Raw genomic sequence first — 14,030 nt, 5'->3', positions numbered from 1 at the left:
GCCCAAGATAAATCTGAGGTGTCACAATCTGATTAAAGTCATACCAAAAAATACAAACATCTTTGGGACTCTTCTTCAATTGACTTCTTTCTTATGAAATACTGGATACTTTATCTCTTCAGGCCTCCGAAAATCCTTCAAATCAAACAACCTAATAAGGATTGTCCACACGACATGTCCATTACCACTAAAGGACCATAATCACCATAAATCCATCGCTACTGTGTTGTGTAAGGTACTTCTTAAAAGGTACACATGCACGTTTTTTTTAAAAAGAGCGCTTATCACGGTCTCCTTATCCTGGATAGGTGGGCCAATGCATTTTTTGTCTCAGATCAAGTAATTAGGTTGTTTTTTTTTGTCTTTTGTTGGCTCACTTTTACTCACAACATGCTAACCGGCAACATAGGATTCCATTCACTACGCTAAGCTAACTAGCGGCGGCGCTGCCGGTGTTGCACCGTACTAAAACGATGCATGCACAAAAAATGCGTTGGCCCACCTATCTACAGCTAGGGGAGACCGTGATAAGCTCTATTTCAACAAACGGTGGCGTATCCCTTTAAGTTCTTACAAGCTATAGTTTCAAACTGCTGACTCGCTAATCTGTGCTGTGTCATTAAAATGTGACAAAAGAGACGTGTTAGCTGGTAAAGACAGGAGACGCCTGTAATCTGTAGTCATCAATCATGTAGACAGGAAGTGACTGCACCGCAGCGTCATGAGATGTAACATCACTTCCTGAAAAAAAAAATACATTAATCTTACCTGGCAAAGCTTTGTAAATGTAAGTCTTACTTTATTTTATTGAAGCATATATTGGCCTGATATTATTTAGATCTAAACAATCCTACTGATGTTATGTTTGGCTCCGATGGAAGACAGTAACCAGGGTGAAAGGATGTCGGACCTCTGAAATCTCTACTGAGATACTGCCAGCACACATGAAACGGACAAGTTTTGAGGCCTGTAGATTCAATCTTAACCCCCATTACAAACCATACATTTAAAAACATGTTTCATATTCAGGATGTATTATCGTGTGATATGCATCAACCTGAAGACCAAGACGAAGTTCTGAGAGACCGTCAGATCGACGTTCTACTCAGAAATACAACCTGATAATAAACCTCTTGCGTGGTGTTAATAACAGGTGGATACTGTATCTTTTACAGTGTGCAGGATCAATGCATTAAGTAGATACGTCTATAGTTTCTCTGTTTTAATGTCTAGCCATTCTGATCCGTGTCTAATCCTCTGTAAGAAAATTCTACATATTGCTTTTCTGTTCTTTGAGTGGATGTTTTTCTCGGCAGCTCACATTTCTTTTGCTCTTCTCACATCCAGCCAAATGCACTTCAAAGCCTGTGTGTGTGTGTGTGTGTGTGTGTGTTTGAATCAAATGTGATTGTTGCTCCGCTCACAAGGGGATGCAGAGCAGGACCAGAGCAAAGCATGCGTCTGGCGTGTCTCGTATTTCAAACCTTCAAAGACTGTGTTTGTGCGTGCGCGTGCGTGTGTGTACACATATTTGTTTACAAGAACTGGTCCCAGGCCTATAAAAACGGGGACAACGCTGCCACTTTTGATTCTTTGATAAACCACAAACTCGAAAAAGTATTTTATCTGCCACTTCATTTCGTTGCATCGCCTCACACGCAGATCTGTTTACGCTGCCGCCTCGAGTCACGTCGAGGGTCAAAGTTCATCATAACCATCATCACTTGTACTTCAGGTAACGCTCACACGGTTATAAATCACCAAAGGAAAAATCGGGTTCATTACAACTGATGGAGGTGTTACTTTACATCCACTTCATTTGTCCGGCAGCTTTAGTTACGTTACAGGTGGCAGTGTTTCATCCCCTCCCTGTCCAGTGAAAACATTCAAATGTTGAATGTTTGGGATAAACTGAAGGATGAAGCGTTCCTTTATGTGTTGAGAAAAATCCTCCTCCTTCTTAAGCTAAATGAGGTCTTTAAAAAGCCTCTTCGATCAGCTGGGAAATGCATCGTCACAAAGCTGAAAACAGGGCTGTTTTTCTGACACCGTGAAATATTTAGATACGAGGTTCTCACAGGACAGCGCCGCTACAAACATATTGTTACAACCGGGTAAGATACACAACAAAGAACACCGCTGCTTACAATACAGCCGGTAACAGTAATCCCCAGTCACCTTTTCCCTACATGTTGTGTTTAAAGGTCCCATGGCATGAAGATTTCACTTTGAGGTTTTTTAACATTAATATGAGTTCCCCCAGCCTGCCTATGGCCCCCCCAGTGGCTAGAAATGGTGATAGGTGTAAACCGATCCCTGGGTATCCTGCTCTGCCTTTGAGAAAATGAAAGCTCAGATGGACCGATCTGGAATCTCCTCCTTATGAGGTCATAAGGAGCAAGGTTACCTCCCCTTTTTCTGCTTTGCTCGCCCAGAGAATTTGGCCCGCCCATGAGAGACAGAGACATCATGGCTTTCAAAGGAGCAAAGTGGCAGTTGGTCAAGGCCACACCCCCACCCTCCACCTTGCCCCCCCTCTCTCCTCCTCAATAGCTACAGACACAGAAATGGCACATACTAAGGAAAGCTCATTGGGGGACTGGCTCTAGTGGCTGTAATTCTGCACCAAGGCTGAATTTTTGGGAAAGAGACTTCAGATACAGTATTAGAGGACCACTAAGGTCTATATATAAAAAGAGACTTCAGATACAGTATTAGAGGACCACGAGCCCTAAAAGGTAGTCTATATAAAAGAGACTTCAGATACAGTATTAAGGGCCACTAAGGCGATATAAAGAGTCTTCAGATACAGTATTAGGGGACCACTAAGGTATATATAAAAGAGACTTAAGATACAGTATTAGAGGACCACTAAGGTCTATATAAAAGAGACTTAAGATACAGTATTAGAGGACCACTAAGGTCTATATAAAAGAGTCTTCAGATACAGTATTAGAGGACCACTAAGGTCTATATAAAAGAGTCTTCAGATACAGTATTAGGGTTTTAAAAAAATAAAAAAAAGATATAAAAAAAAATTAAAAAAAAAAAAAAAAAAAAAAAAAAAATTAAAAAAAATTAAAATATAAAATAAAAAAAAAAAAAAAAAAAAAAAAAAAAAAATAAAAAAAAAAAATAAAAAAAAAAAAAAAAAAAAAAAAAAAAAACAAAAAAAAAAAAAATATAAAAAAATAAAAAAAAAAAAACCGCTAAAGCTAGTGGTCTATATAAATTTCAGATATGAAGTCTCTTTATATAACTTAGTAAGGTCTATATATATAAAAGAGTCTTCAGATACAGTATTAGGGGACCACTAAGGTATATATAAAAGACTTCAAATACAGTATTAGAGGACCACTAAGGTGACCTTAGTGGTCCTCTAATACTGTATCTGAAGTCTCTTTTATATAGACCTTAGTAAGGTCTATATAAAAGAGTCTTCAGATACAGTATTAGAGGACCACTAAGGTATATATAAAAGAGACTTCAGATACAGTATTAGGGGACCACTAAGGTATATATAAAAGAGACTTCAGATACAGTATTAGGGGACCACTAAGGTATATATAAAAGAGACTTCAGATACAGTATTAGAGGACCACTAAGGTATATATAAAAGAGACTTCAGATACAGTATTAGGGGACCACTAAGGTATATATAAAAGAGACTTCAGATACAGTATTAGAGGACCACTAAGGTATATATAAAAGAGACTTCAGATACAGTATTAGAGGACCACTAAGGTCTATATAAAAGAGACTTTGTTTCCGTCAGAACCAGGTCTTTCAATGCAGGACTTCTAGTGGAGTATTTTCACATTGTGGTACTGAGGAAAGGAACTGAATACTTCTTCCACCACTGATTAAACAGACTCACTGTCCTTACGGTCATTACATGTCCCTGCCAAAAATGATGGATTACAGTACTCTACAGGGTGTCAGAGAGCAGTCATGGGAGTGAGCCATGCTCCTCTACACACACCAACGTGTTGTGTGTGTGTGTGTTATGGTTTGAATCATGTATTTGGAGAGGCAGGGTTGGAAATTGAAGTAACGGGGGGGAAGGGAGCATTGATCTTTTGCTCTTTTCACTCACAAACACACGCACACACACAGGTGAATTTGAGGGCCAGAACAGGATACGTCTCCCTCTCTCTCACACACACACACACACACACACACACACACACACACACACACACACACACAGGTGGTGTGTGCCAGGCCAGGTTTCTGCTGCGCAGAGCAGGCTGTATCCCAGCAGTCACCATATGGACTGGTACTGAAGTCCGAACACAGAGATGGAGGGATGAAGAAAGAGGGAGATGTGAGTAGGATGGAGGAATGACATGAACAGATTGAGGGAGACAGGAAGGAAGGAGAAATTAATGTAGTGAAAGAAGGGTGATGTAGTTCCAAACAGAAACTGCAGATAGATTTTTTTTTTCAGTGATATCCCTGAATGAAAATCTGCAGAATTTAGCACTTTTATGCTTTTGGTGATGTTAAATTTGCTTAAATTTTTTTTCTAAATCTGCAGTAAAGATGGGAATATTTTCAGTGACGTAGTTAACTATGTGGGCTAAAAGAAGTGCAAAATAGTCATGAACCTTAGCCGAAGATTTTTTCATAATTTTGGGTATTGCAATTTCATGTGTACCAACAGTAGCTTCATTTAGCTTATGAGTTATGTTAATAACTAAGCAATGTGATGTAAGTAGCTCTTGGCCACTTTTGTTTTTTTAAACTAAACCCCTAGACTAAGGTTGAGACCCCCAACAAACTCAGTTGAAATTCTGTCATAATTAGCATGTGTCAAATATGAAGAAATTCCCTCCAGGTTTCTGTGAAATATTGCGTCCGAGTATTTATGCAAAATCAGCACCATACAAAGGTGCCAGACTTACCCGAATACAAACTTTGTACAGCAGACATGGCAGGAAAAGCACAGGTGTTAACATGACCGCTCTATTACCTTTAGTGTCCTAGTAAGCCATGTCAATGATGGCAAACTGGCTCAACTAAATATAAAACTGGCTCACCTTAATAAAATCAACTATAGTTTAAGTTATTAAAGTAATAAAGGGTCTATAGCATTATGACTTCTGCAGGAACCCTGGGAACTGGGTCAATTTCCCATGTGTATGAAGCCTGGTTACCAACTAGCAGTTAAAACCCCACTAAAACAAGGCAATTGGGGGAGACCTGTAGCTCATCCAGGAAGAGCGCGCGCCCCATGTAGGCAGTCCTTTGCAGCGGCCCAGGTTAGAGTCCAACCTGCGGCCCTTTGCTGCGTGTCATCCCCTCTCTCTCCCACCTTTCCTGTCTATCCACTGTCACTACCAAATTAAGGGGAAAGCCCCAAAAAAAAAAATAATCAAAAAACAAGGCAATTGTTTTGTAAATAACAGTTTATTTGAAAACCACGGCTCAGGCTGTCCTGTGTGTTTAGCTGCTGCCCTGCTTGGCGGCCAGCCTCTTGTCTCTCTCCTCGGCGATGGTCAGACGGATTCCCTTTCCTCTGGGCAGGGACACCCACGGCTTGTTGCCCTGAAGAGAGGGGATGGACAAAATGGTCATTTGTTAGTGTTGATCAAAGGGAACAGTTCATGCAGGTGGACAAGGTGCACCAAAGTCTTTTTTGTGATCATATTCTTAATTATAACTTCATTCACAGCATTAAAAACGTGCTGTAAGAATTTCAATAGAGGGGAGAGGGATAATCTTGTGACCAACAGAAAAGTGACTTTACAACATGCAAGTTACCCATTTAAAAAGAAAAGGCAGCAAAGGCTCAATACTTCGTTGTGCCAACATTTATCCGACGGCCAACATTTCAGCACAGAGGCATCATCAAGGTGAAGAAAAGCGAAAGAATAAATGTCAGCAGCAGAAAGACAACTATGCTGCTGACAGCTCTGGTCCCATTGGTGGCCAAATAAATGTCAGGCAGCAGAGCAACGTTTTACTACTGACAGTCCAGAGGCCAGGTCCTCATAATCATTAAATGGGTTTGATTTGATGGACAAAGCACATTCATAAAGTGTCTAAACAGTTTGTCACTGAATATCTACCTCGTCTTTCTGTGAATTATGAGCCTCTAAAAAAAAAAAAAAAAATTATTCTGCTGACCTTGATAATGAAAAAAGGGACAATGTACCATATTCAGGACACACTATACTGTTAAGTATCAACAATGTGCTTAACTCCAACTTAACACATTTTGGGAAAGTTAAGAGCAGGAAGCCATCACATTGAGCAGCAAATTGCGTATTTTGTGTTCTTAAGTTTTTGTATTTTGTTGACCGTGTGTAGCCAACGCACATTGGTCTTGTTTGTAATCATGCAGCCATTATAATAAAAAATAAAAACGTGTTTTAAAATGTTTGTACTTTATACAGCTGCATTTTGTCTCTTCATTCTCTCTTCTGGACACTGGTTACCTTCCAGGAGCACCTGCTTTGTGGTGCATCTGTCAGACCCAATAAGCATTTCCAGTTTTTGTTATATTTTACCATTTATGTTGACATTTTGTAGTCCACTCATTTGTTTTACAGCATGGTTAGTTTTTATTATAAATTAGGCTAGCAAAGTTAGCTTAAACCAGTTAGTCTCAGATGTTGAGTTTTTGTTGTAGGAAAAGTCAGTCTGTTTCAAAAAGTGTTTAAAAGATGAACTTCTGTTTTAGTCAAGGAGCTCAGAACTTCTTAGAGGAATTGGTAGTGTATTTTCATTGCTGCTCAAAACCAAAAGTCATCATCGCTCCAAAGTCCTCTAATTTCTGTCTCAACTGAGAAAATAAAACTAGCCGATAGTGGGTATGGATGGAACTTTAATGCCAATCCTGACACCTCTTCTGTAAGAATACCTAAACGCATGTGTACCGTTTAGCTCTTAAATTCACAGAGTGCTCTTCAGGGACTGGTTTATGATGATGGACCATAAAATTGAACAGTGACTGGTCAGAAAACTGTCTCACCTTGCCAACGATGAAGATGTTAGAGAGCCTGGTGGCGAAGTTGTTGCCTGTGCTATCCTTGACGTGCACCACGTCGAAAGAGCCAGGGTGACGCTCCCTGTTGGTGATCACACCAATACGCCCCAAGTTAGCACCGCCAGTCACCATGCACAGGTTGCCTGGAGGAAGCAGAAGGCGAGAAATCACGTCAGAGAATCTTTCACCATCTAAAGTACATAAGTGCTGGCTCTTTATTTGTTAAAAAAACCTACCAGTATCAAACTTGATGAAATCTGTGATCTTGCCGGAGTCCAGGTCGATGCGGATGGTGTCGTTGACCTTGATCAGGGGGTCAGGGTAGCGGATGGTGCGGGCGTCATGGGTCACCAGGTGGGGAATTCCCTTGGTGCCAATCATGATCTTCTTCACCTTGCACAGCTTGTACTGCAGGAGGAAGAGGAGGTGGGTTAGGAAAAGTACAAAGGAACATTTAAAAGACAATTGCATGACTGATAACATAGTTCTGCTCTAAATACAGTCCTAGTCTGTGGAAAACATCCACTACACAAGACATCTTTCAGCAGTCACCAACTCTGCCTTGCCAATCTACGTTGTAATTCTTCTCACAGTAGAGGATTTTAACCAGATTTGACCAAGGTTTTACAGATTAAACTAGTTTGAAACACCAGATCTTTAAAGCCTATTTCACATGCCGATTACACCCATTAAATCAACATAGAACCGGCCCAATCTTAAAGTGCTCATATTATGCTTTTTGACTTCCCCCCCCTTTCCTTTATTGTGTTATATATTTTTTGTGGAAGTTCTAGATTTACAAAGTGAAAAAGCCCAAAGTCCACCCAAAGGGACTTACAATCTCCAACAGAAAACAATGTTCACAAACTGCTCCAAACAGCTCTACTGTAGTCCAGCCTTTACTTCTGTGATGAGCGTGTCACTTTGTAACACGTTATAATGTTCGTCTAGCTGCTAGCTTGGCATGCCCTCACACTCTGATTCTGACTGGCTAGTAGTCCTTACCAAGCTATTGCGCATGTGCCACTCCCAACAAAGATGGAACAGAAAAAGTCATGTAGCAAGAACATGCTATTACGGAGTTTGTTTTAATCTCTCTCTCAACATTGAGGAAATAAGATTTCAAAGATAGAAAGCTTTTACCCATTCACTGCTCAACCTCTTTCCGTTCATTTCCTGTCTTCTGTGATTTCTTGTTTAAATGGTGCTACCTGACTGTTACAACTCCACTAAATAGCATCAAGGAGCCACTTCTCAAAAAACCTTTTCCGTTTCTTACCTTTGCCTCCTCAGCGGTGATGCGGTGGACAGTAAAACGTCCCTTCACATCGTAGATCAGACGGAAGTGCTCGCCGGTCTTCTCGATGCTAATCACATCTAGATAAACAGAAAAAAACTGTCTTAGCATCCAAATCATGTTTTATTGAATGTATAAGTTACTTATACTGAAGTTAAAACACCCTCTGGAGTGTACAAAAGTCAAATCCAATTAATGCACTGGAAATAGTTTCACTTTTACAGCTGACAGACCACATCTTTACTCCTAACGGTCTGTCTGCCTTTTCCACTTGGCAGGTTTGCTCCTAATTTAAGAGCTCATGTTTGCAAGGTCATTGCCATCCCTTCATTATGACCCAACACTGGTTAACTCCCATCATGTCTAGCCAATTTAGACCATAACACCTATCCACACTCATACTGTATTCATTCCAACCTACACGGTCGGAATAATATGCAAATTCTACCACACTACTTCATGCCTTATTTGACAACTTTCAGTCCACTCTTGAGGCTACCAATTTACGATCTTTCAATTAAACAGACCACAGAAGATGAACAAGGACAATTTACCATCTCAGAAACCAGAGGAAACCAAAAGCACCACCTCACATTTGAAGATTAACACTGATTTTAACAGAAAACGTAGAGGGGTTCAGACCTTTACAGACACTTCGATTAGATGTGCAGGCCTATGTGGACAAATTCAGCATCACCAGTGTCCTTTTTGGTTCAAGTTTCATCCCACAAGTGCCATAAACCACTAAAAGCCCAAGTATGACAATGTGGATACACTATCCCAAAATGCCAGTTTGGTTAATTTAAGTTATCTGAAATATAGTAAACTCAGTTAATTAGAACAATAAGTAGGCACAATTCATATTAACTCCAAGACACATTTATATAAAAAAAATAAGTAGCCATCAATTTTATTGCAACACAAATTTCTACAAATTATTCCTCCCCTGCTTTTGGCCCACAGTGACTGAGTGTTTAGAGTGTGTGTATATAAATAATAAGCAGCCATCATGCTGTGAAGGGGTGTGTGTGTGTGTGAGAGTGAGAGTGAGAGAGAGAGAGAGATAAAAATAAGCAGCCATCATGCTGTGAAGGCTTCCCTTGGATTTGGAAATTAAAACACCACACCTCCATATGGAGGCTGTTGGCCAGTGTCAAGGTGGGTGACCGGTCTGAAAGAGGTGTGACAGCAAGCATGGACAAAAACCATTAACTCTTCTGTTGAAGGCCCCACAGCCCGCTCTGCAATATTTGTTTCCATCATTGAAAAAACTGGTTGAAAAAAAGAAATGACTATTTTTAATACTATAATTGAGATTAAGCCAATGACGATGTTGAGAGATTCTTCATTCAAGATGCAAGGTTAATTAAATTTGAAAAGAGCTGGACAGACCAGTCCGCGAGTATTCACACAGTTTTACACCAAAAAGGTAAATGGATGGTAAAGCAGAAAATCCATGTGTTACTTAGTGGTAAGTAGTAGGTGGACAAACCCTAAAATATACAGTCCAATTAAGAATAAAGCCACCCTTCAAATTTGTAAGGGACAGCACCGACAACTGAGACAGATTGACATTGAATGAGGAGTTTGTTTTTGGTCCCAACCTCTCCCAACTTTGAACATAGCCAAGAGGGACACTCACATTGCCTCATCTGTTCAGTGGTTTCAGCAAAGTGTGTCCAATAATCACTATTCCACTCACAAATGGCTGCATACCATCAAATATTAACAAATTAATCCAACAGACTTAGTAGTTCCCCCCCCATTAACTCACCTCAACACACCTACCCAAATGACTGGCTGCAAGTCATCCCAGCCTTGTCCAGTGTTGACAGTTTTTACATTTACAAAATCCAAAGTGACCAATATGTGAAAGCTTGACCTTTCAGACAAACATCTGATAGCTCCCATGTTAAAAAATGGACAAATTAAACTGAGGGGACACTTTCCACAGAAGAAAATCTGATGACAGACACTGAGCGAGGGCAAATAAAGCTTAAATATTGTCTACCAAATTAGAAGCAATCTCATCTCAAAGACACTTTGAGCAATAAAGCAACACATTAACTTGCCTCCAACAAGATCTGACAACAGTGTTGTAATTGGAGCTCAGAACTTCTTAGAGGAATTGGTAGTGTAGTTTCAGCTCATTGCTGATCAAAACCAAATAGTCATCATTGCTCCTTGTGCCTGACGAAGTTTATAAAAAAAGGTACACATCTGACAACAACAATTTACAGACCTACCATCTATGAGATATCTGTAAATTCGTATATCCGCAGCAAAACACTAACCAAAAGACCGATTCTGCAGAGTTTAATAATCCCTTACAAATCCTAGAGTAGATCAGAGCTGCACTGAAAGCTCTGACGAAGTCTGTAAGTCAGCTCACCCATGAATCCAGCAGGGTAGGTGATGTCGGTGCGGACCTTGCCGTCGATCTTGATGAACCTCTGCATGCAGATCTTCTTCACCTCATCCCCAGTCAGGGCGTACTTGAGGCGGTTCCTCAGGAAGATGATGAGTGGCAGGCACTCCCTCAGCTTGTGGGGACCAGTGGAAGGACGAGGAGCCTGAGAGAATAATAAGTCATGTCATCTTGGTTGTCATGGTCCATTACATTTATGATTAGAACTTCAGATTACAGACCTAAATACTCAGCACTTCTAAGCCTATATCCAATATTTTGTCCAGACTATTGACATCCTTGATTACAAGTTACAATGTAAAGTTACTCCTTAAAGTAAATGCAATTTATTACGACAGATATTCATAACTGTTAAGTCTTAAATGTGTCAACATAGATGATAAAAAAAAATACACATTTTTGGCAATAGCCTTATGCAAAGAAATACAGAAAGATTACTTGGGTATGTATTCAAATCCTTATATAATAAACCATAAGTGAGCAACCCCCGTCTGCCCTGCGTTTACATCCTTAAAAAGAACATTTTACATGAGACCCCAACATACAAAGCTAATTTAGAGCTTTGACAATAACAGTTATCAGTGATAAAAACCAAACGACATATTAAAAATAAACGTTAAAAAGGAAAATGCTGGAAGAAATGTTACTTACGAAAACTCCAGTGAGTTTGTCCAGCATCCAGTGCTTGGGCGCTGCGACGCGCTTCAGATGCTTCTTCGGTCCTCTTGCCTGGAAAAGAAGAGGTAACACCGGTTAAGTACCGGGGTAACAACCGGTTGTGACCGTCCGAAGAAACAATAACCACAAATGTATATTAGCGAAGTGGACAATGCCTGGAAACTCCGATTAAGAGAGGTTACGCTCGGGTCAGTCCGGTTAGCATAGCTAGCTACTAACATGCCGCAGGAATTTAGCACAACCGGCTGCGGCCTAGCCATGCTAACATTTGCAGAAATATTTCACGTTTTTCCATTTTATTTGACTTAACATTGTAGTTACTCAAAATGTACAAAAATCGCCTTAATTCGCGTACAAAAAGCCGCACTGCCATTACCGAAGAGCGGTTTTCTATCCATTTAGCAAGCTAACAGCGATAGCCACATTCAAGCTAAAGAGCCGTGAGTGATAAAAAAAAAAAAACCAAGCGGGGTGACATGATTTTTAAATCATCAATAAAGAACAAGAATCGATACTTTTGGTTACAATTTAGACATCGGTCATTCTATAAGATGTGGAATTTCAACCTAGGACATGTACGTTTGTGGTAATACAACAGCAAAAAGTGATGTTTAATGATTATTTCAAAGAGGAATCGTGAGGAAGCACAGCTCACCATGTTGGAGTCTGCGGGGAAAAGGACCTCCTGGCTTCCGGTATTGTATGTTAAGCCCGATTACGGCAGACTGGGAGGGACATAAGTACTGAACGTCGCAATATAAATACCAAATAGCTATCGATCGTTGTTGTGTTCTGTATAGGCTACTGTAGATATGTAAGATATATCTTAATATAGCTACTATACCAACATAATGTATTTTCACATTTTAAAATTAGATGTTTATTATTGTTATATTTTTAGAATATGCTTGATTTTAGATACTATGTACAAATACAACTTTATATAAAAATAAATATTTAAAACTATTGTTTATATAAAGCAGGCATACATTTTAATTTTATATTATGACTATTTGCGCATTCATTTCAATTAAAAAATCTCTCTTTATACTACAAACTATATATTCTACATATTTTTTACTGAAATTTTCTATTTTTGTGGTACTTGTATTTATAGTTATACACCACAAAACCACGGCAAATTCCGTCTCTGTGAAAACCTACTTGGCAATCTATATTATGAAAACTATAAATAGAGGTAATATATACACCATATGCAGAGATAATAGTCCAGTTGATTATTTGATCTGAATATGTGGCCTGCTGCATGTGCATTGAAATAAACAAAAGGGCCATATCTTTGCACATGAATGATAAAACTAAAGTTTTTTAATATCACATATACGCTCCATTTAGCCGTGCAGCTGCTAGTGCATCTACTGTCTCTCTGTTTCAGACTGTCTTGGTCAGGAAATGCCATGTTGCAGGTAGAGCCTAGTCCGGTTTCCACTCATGGAGATAAAACTCCTCCTGGGTCTTTGCCTTGCTCTGCCAAATAATACCAACTGATGCACACATGCCATCTCTCTCTCTCTCTTTCTCTGAAGGCAACTCTGCGTCCCCCAGGCTGCAGGAACAAATTCCAAACCCCAGGACGAATCCATTTATACTGAATAAAAATACTCCTGTGTGTATTCACACATTTATCTCTGGCGACCCACTTTGATTTATTTTCTTGAAACATAAATCTTCAGAGTCTGTTTTTCAGGGCAGTGTTGCGCCCCACTAACCTACCTTTTATTCATTTTTCAGAGCTATGGAGGAGCTCAGCAACGTGGCCTGTAGCAATCAGCAAGGGGACCAGAGAAGAGGACCCAACTTTAATTTCCTGACCCACTTCCTTACAAATACTGTTGTAATGACCACTCAATCCAGGAAGTTTTATAGGATTGAAGACACATTTCTGGAGTCATATTACAAAAGTTGAAGGAATAAGGGTCACTTTTGTTTAAACTAGCTGTCTAAAGGCTGCAATGTTACAGATGTAGAGCATGGTAATAAAGTCCAGCTGATGTAATGAAAGCTGGGACTCTTTGTTTTCTGAAACACACACACACACACACACACACACTCACACACACACTCACACTTCAGCCAGATTCCTCCTTTTAAAAAGTGCTTTTCCTACTTTGTACGCCCCAAACAGATCATTATTTATTAGTCATCTTTAATTACTAGCATCCCTTTTTTGTTTTGTTTTTTTGTGTGCAACTGTTGCCATAGCCATATTCATATTCATTATCAGTAGCAGTGGTGGAATGTGTATGTACTCAAGTAGTCTACTATAGGTATACTTGTACTTTACTTTTAGAGCCACATATTGTACTTTTTACTCCACTACATTTGTCTGACAGCTTTAGTTACAACAGTTTTTCATCCCTTTCCTGTCCAGGTGAAAACCATGTATCTCCAGATGTGTTGATATTGAATTTTTGGGATAAAGTGGAGGATGAAGTGTGTCGAGAAACTTCTCCTACTTCTTAAGCTAAATATAGTCTTTAAAAAGCCTCTTGGATCAATGTATCGTCAGAAAGCTGAAAAAAGGGCTGTTTTTCTGATACCCTGAACAGTTTTAAAACTTTTTAGAGATACGTGGTTCTCACAGGACAGCGACGCTACAAACATATGATGAT

General features: G+C 39.6%; 1 protein-coding gene, 1 long non-coding RNA gene and 2 other non-coding genes across 4 annotated transcripts; 1 reads left to right on the top strand and 3 right to left on the bottom strand.

Moving 5' to 3' along the window:
• Nucleotides 1-5,393: 5,393 nt before the first annotated feature.
• rps4x (ribosomal protein S4 X-linked) lies at nt 5,394-12,115 on the bottom strand. Its single transcript, XM_039822117.1, has 7 exons — nt 12,053-12,115; nt 11,371-11,448; nt 10,684-10,864; nt 8,274-8,371; nt 7,231-7,402; nt 6,980-7,137; nt 5,394-5,550 (listed from the first exon to the last, which is right to left on the bottom strand). Exons 1-7 carry the CDS (start codon nt 12,053-12,055, stop codon nt 5,449-5,451), a joined length of 792 nt encoding a protein of 263 aa, XP_039678051.1. The 5' UTR covers nt 12,056-12,115; the 3' UTR covers nt 5,394-5,448.
• Nucleotides 6,694-6,763, bottom strand: LOC120573730. The gene has a single exon (XR_005641770.1). It is a non-coding gene; the product is annotated as a small nucleolar RNA SNORD61 (small nucleolar RNA).
• On the bottom strand, nt 10,397-10,472 carry LOC120573731. The gene has a single exon (XR_005641771.1). It is a non-coding gene; the product is annotated as a small nucleolar RNA SNORD61 (small nucleolar RNA).
• Nucleotides 12,116-12,942: 827 nt separating the features above from the next.
• On the top strand, nt 12,943-13,419 carry LOC120572729. Its single transcript, XR_005641481.1, has 2 exons — nt 12,943-13,024; nt 13,150-13,419. It is a non-coding gene; the product is annotated as an uncharacterized LOC120572729 (long non-coding RNA).
• Nucleotides 13,420-14,030: the final 611 nt, after the last annotated feature.

The sequence above is a fragment of the Perca fluviatilis genome, chromosome 14 (genome assembly GCF_010015445.1).
Source record: "Perca fluviatilis chromosome 14, GENO_Pfluv_1.0, whole genome shotgun sequence".
Classification (NCBI taxonomy): domain Eukaryota; kingdom Metazoa; phylum Chordata; class Actinopteri; order Perciformes; family Percidae; genus Perca; species Perca fluviatilis.
This window is presented reverse-complemented; position numbering and strand designations above follow the sequence as displayed.

Coding starts and splice junctions, on each gene's coding strand:
- rps4x (XM_039822117.1), bottom strand. Junction 8,372..10,683: donor CTACCCTGCTGGATTCATGG/GTGAGCTGACTT, acceptor CTGTTTATCTAG/ATGTGATTAGCATCGAGAAG. Junction 7,138..7,230: donor TTTCATCAAGTTTGATACTG/GTAGGTTTTTTT, acceptor TGCTTCCTCCAG/GCAACCTGTGCATGGTGACT.